This window comes from Oncorhynchus tshawytscha, linkage group LG13 (genome assembly GCF_018296145.1).
Source record: "Oncorhynchus tshawytscha isolate Ot180627B linkage group LG13, Otsh_v2.0, whole genome shotgun sequence".
Lineage (NCBI taxonomy): Eukaryota > Metazoa > Chordata > Actinopteri > Salmoniformes > Salmonidae > Oncorhynchus > Oncorhynchus tshawytscha.
In genome coordinates, this window is record NC_056441.1 from 36,943,335 (window position 1) to 36,963,585 (window position 20,251).

Here is a 20,251-nt window from a genome sequence, read left to right on the forward strand (position 1 = left end):
AACTAGAGACAATTTGCATTTCACCTACTAAATGTATCCATTGCTTACCTTTCCCTTCTTAGCTGGGCTTTTCTCTTTTGTTATCTCCAATGCTTGGATTTCTCCATCCTCCTTCCAGCTGTCAGTTGTCTCAGAATCAGGTACTTCTGTTGTATCAGATTCAACAATCTCATCAGAGTGTGGGGTCTCAACAGACCAGGACCGTCCTGATTCTGTGGACTCAAGGTACTTTTCCTCTTTAGATTCAGTTTCAGTGGGACTGTCGAGTTTCTGCTCCTTCTGTTGTTTCTTTTTCTTCTTCATTTTGCCAGTGGTTTTAGCCGGCTTGGTCGCAGGTGCCACAGAGGCCTTGACCAGATGGGCGCCCGACATGGATACAAGGGCTTCATGAGAGGCATCCACAATGTCAATAACACGATGGCCGTCTGGGTGGACATCTTTCTCAGGTGTACCAATCCTAAATTGTTCAATTTCTTTGCCACACGGATCAGTTTCTCTCCCCAAAGAAATGTCCTCCTCAGTTTTCTCCTCCAGATGTACATCGACTTGGTATGGTGCAGTGGTGTGGGTCGATCTTTGTTGATTGGTGTCAACTCCACTAGGACTCTTAGTAAAGGCGGCCATTTTGTTCATCTCGTCACCACTTGCCACCCTTGTTACATCACTGTCTGATTGACCGTCTTGCTGCTTCTCAGTCTTCCGCTCATCCCCAGAGACTGAGCTGTCAACATTAGCCGGTGTCGAATCTGCTCTAATGTGGATGGATGGCTTCTCCTCTGTTGCAGGTTCAACTTTTTCTACCATCTTAGACTTTTTGTTATTTTTCTTTTTCTTTCCTGACTTGGTCTCTTTAAGCTGGTCTGTTAGAGATGTATCCTCTTCCTTTCCTTCTTCAATCTGGTCTAACACAACCTTCTCCCCTTCCTCTTCCCTTTTAGACTGGTCTGATCGAACGTTCTCCTCTTTCTCTACTTCTAAAGCCTTCTTCACTTCCTCTGCTGCTACAGTTACTGTAGAATGGTCAGGCGCAACTTTCTCCTCTTTCTCTACTTCTAAAGCCTTCTTCACTTCCTCTGCTGCTACAGTTACTGTAGAATGGTCAGGCGCAACTTTCTCCTCTTTCTCTACTTCTAAAGCCTTCTTCACTTCCTCTGCTGCTACAGTTACTGTAGAATGGTCAGGTGCAACTTTCTCCTCTTTCTCTACTTCTAAAGCCTTCTTCACTTCCTCTGCTGCTACAGTTACTGTAGAATGGTCAGGCGCAACTTTCTCCTCTTTCTCTACTTCTAAAGCCTTCTTCACTTCCTCTGCTGCTACAGTTACTGTAGAATGGTCAGGCGCAACTTTCTCCCTTTCTCCTTCTCCCTTCTTGTCAATTTCCTTGCCCTCCCTCTCTTCTGGTGAAACCTCAGGAGGACTCCCCACAGTCTTAACCTCCTCTTCGGACGTCACCAAACTCTCTCTCTTCCCCACTACCTGACGCAGTGCCACTAGCTCCTCTGCAGCTTGCTTCTCACTAACACCACGCCCCAACACCTTCCTTAGAATACTCTCTTTTGCCTTCAGTAAAAGGGCCTCTTTATCGTTGGCTACTGGGGTGGTTTTCAGAGTGAATTCCACCTCTTTCCTATCCTTATGCTCCTGCTGTCCAGTCTGTTGAGAAACTGTCTCCACCCCATCTGGATCACTCTTTTCCACAATCTGCTCCACCTCCCACTTTTGCTCATCCTTGTGGACGGATGATCTCTCCTCTGTCGCTGGTTCAACCTTTTCTGCTGCTATGGGTATCTTAGCCTTTTTGTCTAAGCTTTCGAGAACAGCCTTCGTTAGTGCCACTTCAGAATCGGCTTGATCGTGGATGGATGGTATCTCTTCTGTCACAGGTTCAACCTTCTCTGATGCTTTAGATATCTTGGATGTTTTGTTCTTCTCTACCCGTCTTTGAACCAAGAAGACCTTGTTCTCCGTACCCTCTCTCTCTACCTCGGGAGCATCTGCTATGGCTCCTGGTGGAACTGTAGAACCTTCCCTTACTTTGCCAATACCCTTTGGATCGCCAAACCTCTCAACAGTCTGTACCTTAGCACCTTTGAGTGCAGATTGAACATCTTGCACAGGTGACTCCTCTTTCTCCTGCAGGGTAACATAACCTCCAGTGGACTCAGCACCCGTATCCTTACAATTATGACCTTTACCCTCTGAATGTGCATTGTGGTCTTTGTTTTCCGTTTTCTGTATATCAGCTTTTTCTGAGGGTCTTTGCTCAGTTTCGACCTCCTTTCCTTTTCCTTTCTTCTTATTCTTCCTCTTCTTTTTGCTCTTACCTTCGGCCTCCTTAGAATTGGCTGACGCATGTCCAAGATCATCACGCTCTCTGGCCTCAATCTTTGTATCCTGCTCAACCTCCATTCTACCTTGCTCCACCACTCTCTCAGTACTGTCTTCTACCACATGTGTCTTCCCTTCATCTCTCTCAACTAGGGTAGACATGTCTATGCTGCCCTCTTGATCTCTACCTTCTCTGCCAATGGCCACTGTCGAATCCATCCGTGGTTCTTTGCCCAAAGCAGACTGCCCCTGCAACATGATTGAACTTCTTTCACCCACTGATCTAGACACATTTTTGCTATCTTTTTCTGGTGTTCCAACAGTAACATCTTGCTGCGTCTCCATCTCCTGAAGGGCCTCCTGAAGCCTTTTCTCTGCATTGATTGTAAACTGAGCCAACAAATTGATTGACTGGTTTGACTCAATTTCCGATGACTTCCCGGCTATTGAGGCCTGTTCCATCTCGTCTTCAATGTAAACAGAGCCATGGTGTTGCATAGCTCCTGACTGCGTGAATGTTGCAGCTTCTAGAGTCTTCGCAATGTCCTCCGCGATCATCAAAAGGTTGTACCTTTTCTCCGACTCTTCTGGATGTGGGGTTGGAGAAATCACTTCAGAGGTTTCGATAATTATTGGTTTGGTTCGGTTTGGCTGTCTGGCTTGGCTGTCTGGACTGGATATTGATAATGTGTCTGGAGGACTATAGGTCCCACTTGAAGAGGCAACGGGTGTTGAACTATCCTCATCGTCACGTTCTACTTCCGTGGAGCCCAAGTTGTCCTGGAGCTCTGCAGCCATTTCTCTGGATATAAGCCCATCTTTGACAGCTTTCTTCAGGCTTGAGACTCTCTGCCCAGTGGAAGGGTCAAGCAAGCCCCCTCTCAGAACCTGGTTGGTGGCAATGAGCCTGGCCATATGTTCTCCCACCAGCCCTTTCTTAGAGGCTTTAGGCAGAGGGATCCTAGCTCCATTGGAAATATCAATAATCCCTCCAGTGTCTGCCTGGCTTTGCAACATTCTGAGTGCTGGGACTGGATCAACTTGTTGAGATGCAATCGCTTTAGCTAGGTTCAGGATTTCACCTGTTTGCTTATCCTGGATTCCCTTGAAAGGCTTCACTTCCAAGAAGCGCTTTCCACTCTTAATGTCAATCTTGCCTTGGTTTACAAGGTCTGAGTAAGGCACAATTTGGGCACTTTGTGGATCCAACAAACCTTGTGTTACACCTGGAGAAACCATTGCTTTCTTGGCAATGCTCTCATTTAGCAGACCATCAGAGACAGCCTCTGTCAATGTAAGTCTACACTTTAAATCGGGGTCTAAAATGGCACCTGTGGATGCCTGGAGGAGGGCAGCATCTGGGTTTGAAGAGAGGGCTACCTCTCCCTGACATGCCCGCTCTAACTCCAACAGTTTTGGGGATATGGCACAGTCTACCAGACCTCGCTGCAAAGCATCAGAAATTGACAGTCTAACTCCAGAGTTGTGGTGCACGATGCCACCCTCCGCCACTTGTTGGGACAAGGCTTGATATACTTCCTCCTGCCCAAGCAAACCTCTTTCAAGGGCCTGCTTTAGGGGAACAGGTGACTTAGTTTTGGGATCTACAACCCCATTCATTTGCAGCTGCAATGTTGCTTTGGTGAGCGATGCATCTGGGTCTGAGCCTTTTCCACGGCATGACTTCTCCAATGCAAATAGCTTCTCTCTTTGGTCCTCCTCTATCAGCCCAAGGTTGGCTGCCAGGGTAACAGACACTTTTTTGTCTCTTCGCAGGTCAACCACTCCCCCTGAGACCACCTGGGCCTCCAGGAGCCGAGCAGCTGTGTTGGAGTCTATCAGGCCTGCCTGAGCAGCATCCTTCAGGGTACAAATCTTCCCCTTCTCTACATCCACTACCCCTGCCAGGGTCTTCTCTGATTTCAGCACACGCCACATCAGGTCTTCGTCAAGCAGACCCTCCTGCATCACATCCTCCATGCTCAGGGATTCGCACGCGCTGACATCCAGGAAACCTCCGAAAAGTCCTGCCTTGGCCATCAGCTTGACTGCAGTGTGTCCAGGGAGGACCCCCTGAGCCACGGCTTCATCTGGGAGAAGCCGCTGCCCACCTTCAGTCAGTAGACCCCCTTGCTGAAGCTCTGAGGCCAACTTTTCCAGCTCAACATCCTCCTCAGTCTTCACCACTGCTGCCTCTAATCCCATAACCTGGGGTAGGGTCTTCTCTGTGACCCTCTGAGTATCCTTCACAGCATACTTAACTTCAACACTCACAGGCACACTCTCCTTTTCATCTGCCTCTGATGGGGAGATATCAGGTTCTTTGAAATATTGGGTTGGCATCAAAGTCTCTGGCTTTACCGGTGTCGAGTACATTTCTAACGCTTCCACAAGTGGACTGTCAACATCTTCCACGAGTGAGTCCTCCTCCTTCGCCTTCCTGTGACCACTCTCTCTTGCGCCCTCTGATTCCATCGCTACCAGCCCATCTTCATACGAGTCTGTAATTAATTGCGTTTCCGGTAGTCCAGCTGAGGGCGGGGCACTTTCAAAACTAACCATTTCATCCTTTTCACCTTTTACTTCTCTATGTACACCTCCATCTACCTCCTCACTTATTCTCATGGTTGAGTCAAGGTCTACCTGTCCCATCTCCTTTATTCCAGTTTGATTAGCCTGCAATGTGTCAGGTGTACCATCCCATCCTTGATTATCAGCTTCTTCTACCATCTTTCTGGGATAAGTATATTTTTCAGGCAAGCTGAATATTGCACTCTTTTCTTGGACCTTTCCAACTTCCCTTGTCTGCGGAGTATCCGGCAAACATACATCTGGCGCCACTTCCATACACTCCTGTCTTTCTGTAGTCAAACTCAACCCTTCCTCAACCACTCCAGGTATAGGATCCACATTGATCAGACCAGCAGCAGCCTTGACAAGTTCCACCAGCTCAGGCTCGAGCAGCACTAAGCGCTGGCCAGAATGGGCATCCACATAGCTGTGGGTCATTACATGGAAAAGCAGGCGGTGATGTGCCTGCTCCTCAGGGGCCATTTTCTCCAGGAATGAGGGGTCACAGTTGAGCCCTGGAGAAGAGGACTGAGGATGGGATGTGCCAGTGGAGCCCCAGATTAGGCGATTCAGTTTTGGGGAACCTGACTGGTTCATATTGTGTAGCACATCTGGGATCTGAATCTCCTTCAGAATCTCAGCCACTTTGGGTTCAAGGACCTCCTTAGCCTGATTCAGGGACACAACGTTGGGGGTTTCCGGAAGGTAGAGGGCGCCTATCGCATGGCGTTGTCTCAGGATGTTCCAAGCTAGTTCTCCCGAGATTACCCCTTGTTGTAGAGCCTCTGCAATGGGCAGCAGCTCCCCTGACTCAGGCCAGAGCATCCCTATAAAAGCCCAGAGGGACTCGAGCACCAGAAGGGCCAAATGAGGTGAGAGCAGGTCTGTCTGGATGGCTTCCTCCACCCTTAGGCGATCCCCAGTTACAGGGTTTAGTATCCCACCACTCTGCAGCTGGCGGGTCAGCATGGCACAGGCCAGGTCCTGGTCCATCAGATTGTGACGCACAGCATCGTTCACAGTCAGAAGATGCCCAGAACGGGGGTCAGAGATGCCACCAGCAAACAGCTGGGCCTCCAGTAATCTCACTGCTACTTGCCTGTCAATCAGTCCCTCTTGGACGGCACGGAAGATCCCGACCTTCCTGCCAGATCGGAGACAGACTGTTCCTCCTGGCTGCTGTTTCACTGGCAGCAGATACAAGCCGGTGTCATCGCTGAGGACGCAGCGCTGCTGCAGTTCAGACAGATTCAGTTTATCGGCTGTGTTGGGGTCAATAAGCTCCCGCCGATTGACCCGTGACCCGAGCTTGGTGTAGACCCTTGGGGTCAGCAGGCCCATCTCTCCAGCACTATTCAAGGTTAGTCTACCTTCTCCTAAATCCCTCAGGCCTCCTGTGTTTATCTGCAGCTCCAGGATACGCAGCCCCACCTCCTCTTTGATAAGGCCCGCCTCCATGGCTGCAGCCACTGGGAGGAGCTGGCCCTCCAATTGTTCTGTCTGGTCGACAAGATGCAAGGCACTCTCCAGCTCTGATAGGGATTGGCTGATGCGACTATCAATCAGGCCACAGTTGAGGCCCTCTTCCAGTGATAGGCTCACAGGGGAGTCAGGCTGAAACAACCCGCCCACGGTGAGCTGGGCCTCCAACAAGACATGGCTGGTGTCCAGGTCTATGAGGCCACGCTGTGCAGCTTGGAAGACTGGGACGGTTTCCATGGTGCCCAGGTCAATAACTCCGCCAATGGCAGATTGGCTCTGAAGATAGAGAAACAAATAAAGTGAACATTTGAGCTTCCTTTTACCGACATACTTTGTTTAACAGTTTGATGAGTACTTTGTTGAGGAACCCACATCCCATAAGTATCCAGCAAGAAAAAAATAACCCTTCACCCAAGAGCCATAATAATTACTTCGACATAATTATGGCGACAAAAGCATATTTCAATAGCTACAATATGATATAGCATGCATCTTTTTAATTTTTTTATAAATGTGTATATTCCCACAGTTTCTCTTTCGTCATGGCACAAGAACACTTACCTCTGTTCGACAAAGCACTAAGCATGCTACATAGCGAACACAAATGCAGAAAACCAATATGCTACGCAACCTCCAAAAAGGGAGGTAAGGAAAACAGGAAAGAAAGGAGAGAAAGACAGATGAAAGAAAAGAAGATCTAGCTCGAGTAGGCAGGTCAGATCGGAAGCGAGAGAAAGCGAGCACGACTTACCGAAACGGGGCCGTCGGTCCCGTGGTGGACACATTAACAGGCCCGAGGGCTCGGCAGATTGAGGAGCGACAGGTGAGAAGCTCGGTATTAGGATTCTGCATGCCACACTCAGTTCTACCCGAGGCACTGCCTGTGATGGCCCTGACTCACCTGACTGACTCACCATTTCAATAGACTCCATAGGCGTTTGGACCATTCACTAGCTATGGCTGAGAGGCATTAGTTACTTCTGACTGCGGTTCATTGGCTCGTTCCAAATGTCCCCGCTCAAACCTAACCTAAATTGACTCCACAATGGACTTCTCACCGATTCTTTGCTCTGGCTAAGTACCAGATGAAATAGACTAGCTCAACTTAAACGTAGATAATAGGATACAGTCCCTTAACTACAGTCCCTCTTATCCTTTGCCGAGAGATGGATGTCCTTGATTCTCTTCTGGCAGCTGTTAGTGATTTTGAAGCAAAATGCTGATTATTTCACACAATGCATTAGACGGCACAAACATATACACACACACACACACACACACACACAGTGATCTGGACACATCATGCTCAAATGGTGAAGTGGGGGTTTGCGTAGCTGGCCTCTGGCGCTCACACTAAGCCGACACTGGCAGTTAGACACTCTTCGCTGGCAAGTGATTTGATGCAACGTGTGTACATTTTTTCTTGAGAGTAAAGAACTACCCAGAAAACCACAACCATTCATTGAAAACACACTCGTGGATGGAGATTTACCCCCACACACCAACACACTCACTCTCATACAATATATCCCTGATACTTTCGGTACATCCCCGGTACTGGCTCACACACACACATACCATCACATTTGGACTCATGTATATGGTGGTGGGGGAGAGGGGGGCATGACAGTGGGGTTGGATTTCGACTATGTGAACGAGTATGTGCACGTGTTTATGGAGAGGATGTATCCGCTTCTGAGGGTTTATGGCTGAAACATAAAAAAGGTAGTCTACCTAACGTGCGGGGACAGTAAACAACCATTGTAATTTAGTGTAACACCGACTGACTACTACTGACTGCTCCGAAGTGATGTGGAGCATACGGAGGGAGGGGTGACTGTGAACTGTGACTGTGCTCTAACAAGGGTGACTATCTTGTGACTATGAAGGCAGGCTGAGGGCGCACCTCCTATCAAAAAGCTAATATAGCTAAATGGTAGCATGACTTCATCGGCTCACCGACTACTATGCCAATTGGGGGCCATAGATTAGTCTTTAAGCAGATGTGTTTGATGACGATGATGATGATGGGTGACACGGCTGCAAGCAGGTTGCTGGTGCAAGTGAGGGGGGCTCACCATGCAATTACACACGAAATGGCTGTTAAACCAAACCGAGTCTATGAGGTAACAACATTCAGTATAGGGGATGATGGGTGTCAAAAAATGCACGCGTGGTGACGGGCAACACACAGCATGCGACACACACTCTCGCTCACACACAAACGCACTCAGCTCGTGAGCATATTCCATTTCAGACCCTCAAAATTCACAATAGGCAGACAGACATTGTCAGTGAGCAACACACTTAAACAGCAATGTCGTAAGCTCGCATTGGCAACTCCGCAACCGCTCTACTCCTCCCTCTTCCCTTTCCCAGTCACCCTCCCTCCTTCCCTCCCTCCATCCACTCTACCTTTCTCTGCTCCTCTTTGGCCTGCTGTTGCACCAGCTGTTGCAGTTGGGCGGTGGAACTGTCACACAGCTGGCTGTAGGTGGCAGTCAGCTCGTCCAGCTGGGAGGTTACCTGGGCACGTTCCTCTGGGGACAACCTAGAGGACAAACGTTTCTGTCAGTTTGAACTATACAATGGTATTAATGTGTGTAAGAGAAATCTAAACTTACTTGCTGGCCTGTTTCGACATCAGGAAGACTTGGGTGTTCCTGATAACCTTAGCCACCTCCTCCTTCTTAGCCGCTAACTGCTCACTCACAGCCTATGAACACAACACAAATGAACATTTGAAAAAAGTAAAAACCGGTACACATATTTTATCGGCTAAAGAGAGTGTGATATAAGAAAGAACAGTGGATGCGTACAATATTCAATTCCATAATATACTAGATGCATTTCATATTTCTGTACCTCCTGCGCTGCGATGGATGACTCGGCGGAGGGGTCCCCTGCTCGGCCCTGGAGGCCCTTGACCCAGCCCAGCAGCTCTGACACCTGGCCTACCCTCTGCTGCCTCTCCTCCTCCACCTCTTTCTGTAAGGGGAGGGGGGGAATCGTGTCACAGATTGGTGGTACAGACAATAAATCTGACAATAAATCTGACAATAAATCTGACAGACACAGAGGAAGGTTGAAGACACCAGAAGAGAGAGAATGAAAAACTGAAAAAAGAGCGAGACATACAGTACCTCTTCTTCCTCTAGCCTCCTCAGTGCATCGCTGATGTACTTAACGTGCTGCGTCGTCAAGGTAACCAGGGCTGTGTAGCGCGTGCGCAAGTCCATGAACTGGAATGGCAAAGAAATCTCGTTGCTTGTGGCTTCGCACAATGACATTGGCACAGACATTTCTAGAAATACATTAGCCACACTGTGACGCTCCCCTCCATCTCTCCTCACCTCCTGCGTGATGGCGTCTGATGAAGAGTGCATCCTCCTCCTCTTCCCGGTCGACTTCTGCGTCGACTCCACAAACGCTCTGAATGTCATCAGCTGCAGCTCGTAGTCCTGAAGGACACGGATACGTGTAACTTATTTACATCAAGCAGAAAAGGACTTTTATGTTGTATTGTTATGGGACATTTAGTGTGGAAATTGGCTATCCAGTAGCCTACCTCAATTTAAAATATATGACACATAGCAAGAATAATCATATTTTGAGACAGACATCAAATCACATTTTATTTGTCACAACAAATAAACCACAGGTGTAGACTAACAGTGAAATGCTTACTTTTCCAAATCATCTAAAAAACGTATCTCTACATTACAATGACAAAGTGATGTTGTCATCTACCTTCACAGAGGTGCAATACTGTTTTGAGTGCGTTTGGCACTCATCCAGTTTGGTCTGGTTCTTTTCGATGTCGGCTACTAATGCCTGAGGAGAGAATCAGGTCAAAGAGAATAGATGTTATTTACAGATGTCACTCAACCACAGTCAGATCTTCCATTAGTTTCAATCACTCTCCTCATTAGCCTATTTTAAACAAAGCTATTGCTCATCTCTTTTTTCCCCCCCAATGAACCTCTCTATGGCTGGGTCAATATCTATCTACTGTGTAGTCGTTCTACCCGCCCCCGTCTCGCTCCGCCCCCTTCTACCCGGCTCGCTCCGCCCCCTTCTACCCGGCTCGCTCCGCCCCCTTCTACCCGGCGTTCGGTCTCCATCCATCCCTCTCACCGTTTGTTGTGCTAGTTGTTCAGACAGGACTTTGCTGTCAGTCTTTCCAGGCTGGGTGTTTTCCTGTCTCTCAGTGGTCTCCTCTATCCAGTGGATCAGAGCAGAGTGACCATCTCTGTACTGCTGCAGGACCGAGCCCAGGGCTTCCAGCTCCCCTCGCCTGAAAAAAACACATCACCACATCACATACCATTCAATGAAGTACCCAATCAGTGATATGGGTCTATGCTCTTCTCTATTTCACATTTGACTAGAATGGTGGTTTTCAAAATCTGTCCCCATCTCAAGGAAATACTGTATTCATTTAAGCATAAATCTACAGTACAAATACTGAGTGAGGATTAAGCTTCACATAATACTTTTATAAAAATGATCTGACTAACTTTGACTCCATCCATCCATCCATCCATCCACCACTCACCGTGTGTCCATCTGTCTCTTGACTCCGGCCCACCTCTCGGTGAGCTGGGAGGCTTTCTCCTGGTAGCGCTCCAGCTCCGGGCTGCGGTCTGGGTGGAGCCTGTTCAGCTGAGTCCCCGCCTCTCGGGCCTTCTGTACCTCTGACTGCAGGGAGCTAAACACCCCTTCCTGGTCCTCAAGCTCCGACTGCCACGTCTGGAGTGAAGGGGAGACGCAGAGAATCAGCACACAGACACACTCCTATCATTAGCAGACAAACCGTAATATTGGTCCATGCATCATCTTCGTGGGCATTAATAACTCTGTCATGCGTGTGTACTACTCAGTATCGGAGTTAGTGGGATTAGTAGATAGATTGGTCTTTCATTGTATCTGCCAGTCTCTTACCCCCAATTGTTCCCATAGGGCCTGGATGGCATTGGTGTCTGCAGGGACGATGTCCTCCTCACTCAGCCTGCTCTCGTACCTCTTCACCTGGCTCTCGGCAGCCTGCAAGCTGTACATCAGCACATCTACGGACTTCAGTCTGAGAGAAAAAGGGGAAGCGCGTGATACTTAGTCAAGTGTATTGGTTAAGAGAAGAGTATTTTGACTGTGTGTGAGCGCGTGCGGCCAACCCACTTGTGCAGGTAGACGGAGGAGAGGTTGTGCAGTCTGTCGATCTTCTCCACAGCCAGGTTGAGTTCAGAGCGCAGCACGGGGACACTGGAGGAGGTGGGCTTCTCCTCAAAGAAACTCACACAGCGACGCGACACCTCACCAAGACTGGTCCGCAGACCATCCAGGTCTGACTGCAGCTTCTGACACAGGGAATAAGGGTTAGTCTTGATTTGTATATTCAATATACAGCATTAAGTTGAGACATGAAAATAAATGAAAGCAACTGAATAAAGTTAGTGCTAGTCTCCTTTTCATTGGTAGATGAATAAGAGGGTAAGGACTCTGGTGACCAGCAGATGGGGCTGTGGCGCAATTCTGACCTCCTGCTCTGCAATTTGAACAGTGTTGTCGATGCTGTCACCCGATCGGTTGCTAGGGGGAGGAGTCTGAATGCCACACATCAGCCTTTGCTCCGCCTCCTCCAGACGCAGTTTAATGTTCTGGAGCTCTGACAGGTAGGACCGAGAGACAGACTCATCCTTCTCCACTGGAGAGAGCGAGAGGGACAGAAAGAGAGAGCGAGGAGGTGGAAAGAGGGGAAGAGTAGATGAAAGATGAAAAGAAAAAGGGAGAGGAAGGGGTAGAGAGAGGAAGGGGTAGAGAAAGGGGGAGAGTAAATGGAGACAGACGGGAGCGGGAAGACAAGAGAGATCATTGAATTTCAATCCCACTTAATTGGGTCAATGCACCATCATAAAACCCTTTCATGACAATCCCCAATGTTGCCCTCAAGCCTCAAATGTGGATGAAGCCAAGACTGGGTGAAGCAGGGGGATGCACTCTGTCGATCTTTCTGTCCCCAGGCAAAACAGACACACATGTCTTTTGAGTGAACGATTTACAGTTGAAGTCAGACGTTTCACACGTTTTCAGACGTTTAATCCTGTAAAAAATTCCCTGTCTTTGGTCAGTTAGGATCGCCACTATTTTAAGAATGTGAAATGTCAGAATTATAGTAGAGAGAATTGTTTATTTCAGCTTTTATTTCTTTCATCACATTCCCAGTGGGTCAGAAGTTTACATGCACTCAATTAGTATTTGGTAGCATTGCCTTTAAATGGTTTAACTTGGGTCAAAGGTTTCAGGTAGCCTTCCACAAGCTTCCCACAATAAGTTGGGTGAATTTTTTTCCATTCCTCCTGACAGAGCTGGTGTAACTGAGTCAGGTTTGTAGGCCTCCTTGCTTGCACACGCTTTTTCAGTTCTGCCCACATATTTTCTATAGGATTGAGTTCAGTGCTTTGTGATGGCCACTCCAATACCTTGATTTGTTGTCCTTAAGCCATTTTGCCACAACTTTGGAAGTATGCTTGGGGTCATTGTCCATTTGGAAGACCAATTTGCGACCAAGCTTTAACTTCCTGACTGATGTCTTGAGATGTTGCTTCAATATATCCACATCATTTTCATCCTCATGATGCCATCTATATTGTGAAGTGCACCAGTCCCTCCTGCAGCAAAGCACCCCCACAACATGATGCTGCCACCCCTGTGCTTCAGTCGGGATGGTGTTCTTCGGCTTGCAAGCCTCCCCCTTTTTCCTCCAGCATCTTCACAAGGTTGTTTGCTCTTCTGGGATTGATTTGCACTTTTCGCACCAAAGTACATTCACCTCTAGGAGTCAGAACGCGTCTCCTTCCTGAGTGGTATGACAGCAGCGTGGTCCCATGATGTTTATACTTGCGTATTATTGTTTGTACAGATGAACGTGGTACCTTCAGGCATTTGGAAATTGTTGCCAAGGATGAACCAGACTTGTGGAGGTCAACAATTTTTTTTTCTGTGGTTTTGGCTGATTTCTTTTGATTTTCCCATGATGCAGTTTGAGTTTGAAGGTTGGCCTTGAAATACATCCACAGGTTCACCTCCAATTGACTCAAAGATGTCAATTAGCCTATCAGAAGCTTTTAAAGCCATGACAATTTTCTGGAATTTTCCAAGCTGTTTAAACCCACTGGAATTGTGATACAGTGAATTATAAGTTACATAATCTTTCTGTAAACAATTGTTGGAAAAATGACTTGTGTCCTGCACAAAGTAGATGTACTAACCAACTTGCCAAAACTATGGTTTGTTAACAAGAAATTTGTGGAATGGTTGAAAAACAAGTTTTAATGACTCCAACATAAGTGTTTGTAAACGTCCGACTTCAACTGTATGTGCCCTATAAATAAATTTGGATGAATCTAAATACTACCAAGCAAGTAAAGGCAAGCAAATATGTGAGCAAAGTAAGCCAAACTTGACACTCCCTCCCAATTCTCCAACCTTTCCCATGAAACGTGCACTTACCCCTCATGCATTTAAAACCAAAGGATTTGTGTACGCATTGGCCTCCAATACCCATCCTCTGCTTTTAAATCCAAATAAGGTGAGTGAACAAGTGCACACATCAGGGGAAAAAGGCTGGAGAACTGGGACCGAGAAACCGTATCTGTCCATCTACCCGTCTCCATGTTGACCAGCAGGTCCTGGCAGTGTTCCTGGGCGGTGTGGGCGTCTCTCTCCAGCTCGCGTCTCTCGGTCGGGGTGAAGAGGCCGCTCTCTTTGCTGTCAGAGAGGAAGTCAGCCAGGTGGGCCTCCAGGTGGTCCAGAGCCTGCTCCCTCGCCACAGGGGTCTGGGAACGTACCTGAGGGGTTAGGGGGAGAGAGGTGTACGTCAGATACATTTAAGAGTAGTGGTTGATTTTATATACCAGTCAAAAAAGCATGTATACACAGAGTATTACATTTTTTTAAAACGTGACAGGGATAGCACAATAAAGTCAGATACTTATTTCTACTGTGCTCCCCAAAGTGCTGTTGATATGTGTATTAATTAACATGCATTAGGCCGTGATTCATAGGTAATAAGGCATGAAGTCGATATGAACACATTAGCAGATGGTGGGGAAAGAGGAAGATGTATGACAGAGGGACATTACACCATAAATGAATGTAATATGAGATAAAAGCTATCAGCCTGAGAGGGAGAGAGCAGGAAATGAGTCAAGTGAAATAAATTCATTAGGCCCTAATCTATGGATTTCACATGACTGGGAATAGAGATGTGCATCTGTTGGTCACAGATACCTTAAAATAAAATGGGCCTCACAATGGGCCTCGGGATCCCGTCACGGTATCAAATGTAATGAAATGAAATGAACATTACATTACATTACATTCTCTGGCAGAAGCTCTGGTGGACATTTGTGCAGTCAGCATGCCAATTGCACGCTCCCTCAAAACTTGAGACATCTGTGGCATTGTGTTGTGTGACAAAACTGCACATTTTAGAGTGGCCTTTTATTGTCCCCAGCACAAGGTCCACCTGTGTAATGAACCTGCTGTTTAATCAGCTACTTGATATGCCACACCTGTCAGGTGGATGGAGTATCTGGGCAAAAGAGAAATTCTTACTAACAGGGATGTAAACAAATTTGTGCACAAAATTTGAGCAAAATAAGCTTTTTGTGCATCTGGAAAATGTCTGGGATCTTTTATTTCAGCTCAGGAAACATGAGACCAACACTTTACATGTTGCGTTTATATTTTGTTCAGTGTATAAGAAATAAAACAGTTACGTGGGATGAATGGAGTTGAAGACAAACAGATGAGAGATCGAGAGCAATACGATATGTCCATCATAGATGTACTGCGACATGGACAGAGAGAGCGCGGGAGAGAGAAATATGCTTGGAAGAAACTATAAGAAATAGATAGTAATAGTAGTAAATAATAGTTATGTGAGAGATATGTGGTTGAAGACTTGGATGTTGACACGATGAGTTAAAACCGTGTGTCTAACCGTGTCCAGGCTCCAAGAGGACACGGTCCTGATGTCTTTCTGCAGGTAGTGCCAGGAGACCACACTCTTCATGCTGACGTGTAGATTGTGCCATAGAGACATCACGTTCTGGTACAGCTGCTCCATCCTACAACACACGGAATTACATTTCAATATACAGCAGGGTTAGGTATGAGTGTGTGTGTGTGTGTGTGTATGTGTGTGTGCATCCGCCCGTGTGTAAGTATGTGTGTTGATCTGCTCATGTGTGTGCCTGCGTGCATGTGTGTGTGTTTATGTATGTGAACTGTGTGTGTGTGTGTGTGTGTGTGTGTGTACCTGCTGGCGGTGTCCATGGCCTCCTGGTTGGGCGGTGGCACGGTGAAGCAGACTGACGGCACCATAGCCTCGTTTCCACTGGGGCTGATCACCTTCCATTTAGTCCTCTGAGAGTTGTCCGCCAACACACACTCCTCACCTCGGCTGATGGTGATCTAATGGGGGAGGGGGTACAGATATACAGAGAAGGGGAGGTGGAGGGAAAACAAATGGAAACGTAAAGGTTTACGGCAACAAACAGATAATACAAAGCAAAATGCAAAAGTTCATGAGTTTAATGTGGTTAGCAAAAGCCCTAACAACTGAAAGAGAAACTAGAATCGACCACAAGAACCGTGCCATATTGAATCGAGCAGCCATTTACAAACCGTGGGACCATAACAGTATCCTTTGGCCTGAAAATGGCTAGATGTGCCCACACTCATTACAATATTAGTCGACATCTGGCCAACAAATACAGAGAGCTAGGGTAGTAGCAGTTTCAATTTGGCATAGTACGTACGGGTGTGGTGTCCAATGTTCTTCATTATTGATTTTTTATTTTAAATAATAATAATTGTCTAGCTCAGCAAAGCGAGGTCTGTGCATCTAAAACCACTGCCCCCAGCCCCACCCCCCTCTCACCCCATCCCCTGCACACACACAGAAATACTGCAAAGTAAATGTACAGAAAAGCTCACGACTGCGGCTAAACTAGTCTCGCTGACTGAGTAACCTGGGGATACTGTGTTCAGTCGTGTGGTTACGTCACGCTTTTACCAACTGATCTGGGACTTCGGCTAACAATGGTCGTGAATCCAACCGATATGAAGAAAAACTGATTCTAAATCACTTGATAAGAGCGTAGAGTAACCAGGGAGTATTCAGTGTGCCGTGTAAAAGCTGAGCGCTGAGGTGAGAGAAGGTGAACATCGGCAGTAATACCTGAGCGTTAGCCTTGACAGCCCAGCGGACACACGAGAAGAAGGGAGAGAGAGGGAGAGACAGAGGAGTGAAAGATGGAGGGTAGGAAGGGGAAACAGAAGGATGGAGAAGACATAAGAGAGGGGAGAGAAATATTATTTTGCGATCGTGTCATGAAGACCTTGTCCGGGTCATGTGTGTTTACCGTACTTTAAAGTGGCCCGTAGTTGGTGTCAATGGAAAAGTGTGTGTGTGTGTGTGTGTGTGTGTGTGTCTAGTAGTCGCAGATGAAGGAAAGGAGAACAGAGGAAGCCACTCATGACTATTGAGAAGCACCCCTGCAGTAATCACTGCACCTCCACCAGACCAGAATGTAATGATACCTCACACACGCCTTACTGTGGTCAAACCGTCCCAGTCCCAGAAAGAGTCACACAGCAAGCCTAAAATAGCTGTGCCCGAAGCCACCCCCTGTCCCTATGCAATACTACAGGAGTGGTCATGCAGATTGTGATTTTTGCCTGAGTCTAAACAAGTGGGAGAAATTCATCATTCCTAGCGTTTAGCTTCTCTGCTAGCGTCACGCAGCACTTTGGGCCTGGTTGGAGACAGGCGTCGCATGTTAATGTGAGTGCGAGGTGAGTGGGGCGTCAGTGGCCAAAAGGTATTCCCTTCTCATGAATCATTACTTGACTTTGGAGTGGCTACCGTGGGCTCTTTAACAAGTGTTGGCTTTCCAGTATGATATAATGGCATAATCCAATGTTGCTGTGTTCTTAGCTGAAAAATAAATAGATGAAAAAGTTGAGCAATAAAAAATAAAAAAAGAGGCTATTTTAATGTCCCTATGAGTAAGATATGACGGTCAAAAACATGATCACGATTACTCAGGAGAACTGAGCCCACTCTGCCAAAATCTGACCACTTATCCGTTCTCAAGCAACATAATGTCAAGTGATGTCATTGCAGCCTGGTAGTGCCACGAGACCTCATTTCAAGAGCTCTTACGCAGCACTCTTGCAATCAACACCGTACATCTAAAACCCTCTGTGGGGGACACAGTTTAAATTCACAGTTGAATAATACATGCTATTGAAGCAACTAAACATGTTTTTTTTAGCTGACAAGTTGATTGGGTCTATAGACCAACAATGGCAGGGTGAAAGCAGTCAATGACGAAAGCTGATCGCTTGAAGATGCACCATATTGGATTGCTAAGGTGTAGGTGGTGCTGAGAAGGGTTGTGCAGGGCAGAGAAGAAGCAATTGGCAGAAGGATACAGTTTCTGTTTTCTGTTTTCCTCCGTTTGGTGCCTAATGAACATGACCCTGGTATTGTCACGTTAGTGTGGGTGTGGTGAGGGGTGCCGTACCTCTATCTGCCGGTAGTCACAGATGGCGCGGATGGGCGTGGTGCTTCCCAGGGTGCTCTCTGCGCTGCGGGGGCGGAGCTGCACCACCGTCTTGGCCCGGCCCACCAGGCTGGCCACCGAGCTGCGGTACTCAATCAGCTGCTCCTTCTCCTCCTGTGAGGTACAGCCATTGGTCAGTGAGGGTGTCAATCACTTAACCAATCAAAACAGTCAGTCAGTGAAGTGGTAAGCTTTTGTGATACTATAGGCCTGCACTGTTACAGTATATGGAAAAATAATTTACATACATATTGATTCCATTGAACTCCACAGTCCCAGAATTGAGAATATACAGAATCTCCTTTCTCAGCTCAATAGCATAGCTACAGAGTCCCATTGGTGATTTTAGCTTACAATCACCAATTGGTGACACTGTAACAATGTTTGCTAGCTAACTCGGAATGAGCTTTTCTGCTAGCTAATCTATCTATTAAACATTCAACCCAGTGGCTTCCCGAGTGGTGTAGTGGTCTAAGCACTGCATCGCAGCTGTGCCACTAGAGATTCTGGGTTCGAGTCCAGGCTCTGTTGCAGCCGGCCGCGACCTGGAGACCCATGGGGTGGCGCACAATTGGCCCAGCGTCGTCCGGGTTAGTGGAGGGTTTGGCCATCCATTCCCCCCCCTCCATATATCCCATTGCGCCTTAGCAACTCCTGTGGCGGGCCGTGCGCAGTGCACGCTGACACGATCGCCAGGTGTACGGTGTTTCCTCCGACACATTGGTGCGGCTGGCTTCCGGGTTAAGTGGGCATTGTGTCAAGAAGCAGTGCGACTGGGTTGTGTTTCGGAGGACGCACGGCTCTTGACCTTCGCCTCTCCCGAGTCCGTACGGGAGTTGCAGCGATGAGACAAGACTAACTAACAATTGGATATCACAAAATTGGGGAGAAAAAGGAGTAAAAAAACGTTAAATTAAATATAAATAAATGAACATTCAACCCAGTATTAGCTTAACTCCTCATATTGACATGTAGAAATACATTTATATGGACTCATTTCCTGACAGAAAGCTTCATTATCTCAATCTCTTCATTAAGAGACTCAATCATGGACACTCTTACTGACAGTTGTGACTGCTTTGCGTGATGTATTGCTGTCTCTACCTTCTTGCCCTTTGTGCTGTTGTCTGTGCCCAATAATGATTGTACATGTTTGTTGTCATGTTGTGTTGTCATATATTGCTCTTAGTGGTGAAAGAAACACACACCTATTTAGGCGAGGTGCTGGGTAGAATACTTGAAAAATGTAAGGAGAGCTCAGATACAATAACTGAATAACCTAATATCCCCAACGTTTCGACAGACAAGCTGTCTTCATCAGGGTATAATGACAATGGTCTTTAAATTAACAATCCAGGCAGCCTCTCATTTGAACAACAAATTGTCGAGGTCACCCCCTCTCCTAGGGAGGGTGACATGTTCGATGCCGATATGGACGTAGGGACCAAATCGAGTGGTAGGTTCCAAAAAGTGCGCCGCAACTGGATAAGTCGAGTTGTTGCTACGATGCTCCGAGATTTGTACTTTCATTTCACGCTTTGTTTTACCCACATCATTATTACCACAAGGATAAGTTATAAGATAAATAACTGCCTTAGTGGAGCATGTGAAGACACCTTTGATTGGGATCTGTTTCCCTGTTTGGGGGTGTTGCTGCCTTGTCTTAGGTCTCGCTTTATGTGGTGTTGTCTCTTGTCGTGGTGTGTATTTTGTCCTATATTTCATGTATTTTTTAATCCCAACACCCATCCTCGCAAGAGGACTTTTGCCTCTTTTTTTTTTAACCTTTATTTAACTAGAACAAATTCTTATTTACAATGACGGCCTAGGAACAGTGGGTTAACTGCCTTGTTCAGGGGCAGAACGACAGATTTGTACCTTTCTAGATCGAATCCCTGAGCTGACAACCTTCCGGTTACTGGCCCAACGCTCTAACCACTAGGCTACCTGCCACCCCCTTTTGGTAGGCAGTCATTGTAAATAAGAATATGCTCTTAACTGACTTGCCTAGTTAAATAAAGGTTTCAATAAAAATACAAAATGGAGGTTTAATAGAGGCTTAAGCTGAGCTAAGGGCCAGAGTGAGGGAAGCGCTAATATGACTTGCCCTTCAGAGCTTCAACTAACATTGAAATAGCATTAGCAACGGGTTAGCGCTATTAGGAGGTGGACCATGAGTCAAGAGGCGAATATGGAAAACAAAATGGTGGAGGAGGGAAAGAAACCGTCACTTC

General features: G+C 47.0%; 1 protein-coding gene across 30 annotated transcripts in view; it reads right to left on the bottom strand.

The window, feature by feature from the left end:
• Positions 1–20,251, bottom strand: part of LOC112266035 (microtubule-actin cross-linking factor 1-like) — a 261,147-nt gene that overhangs the window by 87,970 nt on the left and 152,926 nt on the right. For 20 of the 30 annotated variants that reach the window (XM_042295672.1, XM_042295671.1, XM_042295669.1 and 17 more), the window contains 17 exons: positions 17,979–18,131; positions 16,628–16,639; positions 15,704–15,858; positions 15,386–15,512; positions 14,045–14,228; positions 11,919–12,085; positions 11,560–11,738; positions 11,326–11,464; positions 10,940–11,133; positions 10,519–10,678; positions 10,132–10,215; positions 9,735–9,842; positions 9,525–9,623; positions 9,247–9,369; positions 9,006–9,097; positions 8,797–8,932; positions 49–6,657 (listed from right to left, as the gene is read on the bottom strand). In XM_042295672.1, coding sequence (XP_042151606.1) covers positions 49–6,657; positions 8,797–8,932; positions 9,006–9,097; positions 9,247–9,369; positions 9,525–9,623; positions 9,735–9,842; positions 10,132–10,215; positions 10,519–10,678; positions 10,940–11,133; positions 11,326–11,464; positions 11,560–11,738; positions 11,919–12,085; positions 14,045–14,228; positions 15,386–15,512; positions 15,704–15,858; positions 16,628–16,639; positions 17,979–18,131 — 8,721 coding nt within the window. The remainder of the gene's footprint in view (positions 1–48; positions 6,658–8,796; positions 8,933–9,005; positions 9,098–9,246; positions 9,370–9,524; positions 9,624–9,734; positions 9,843–10,131; positions 10,216–10,518; positions 10,679–10,939; positions 11,134–11,325; positions 11,465–11,559; positions 11,739–11,918; positions 12,086–14,044; positions 14,229–15,385; positions 15,513–15,703; positions 15,859–16,627; positions 16,640–17,978; positions 18,132–20,251) is intronic. The other 10 variants (XM_042295674.1, XM_042295675.1, XM_042295676.1 and 7 more) reach the window with 1 other exon arrangement.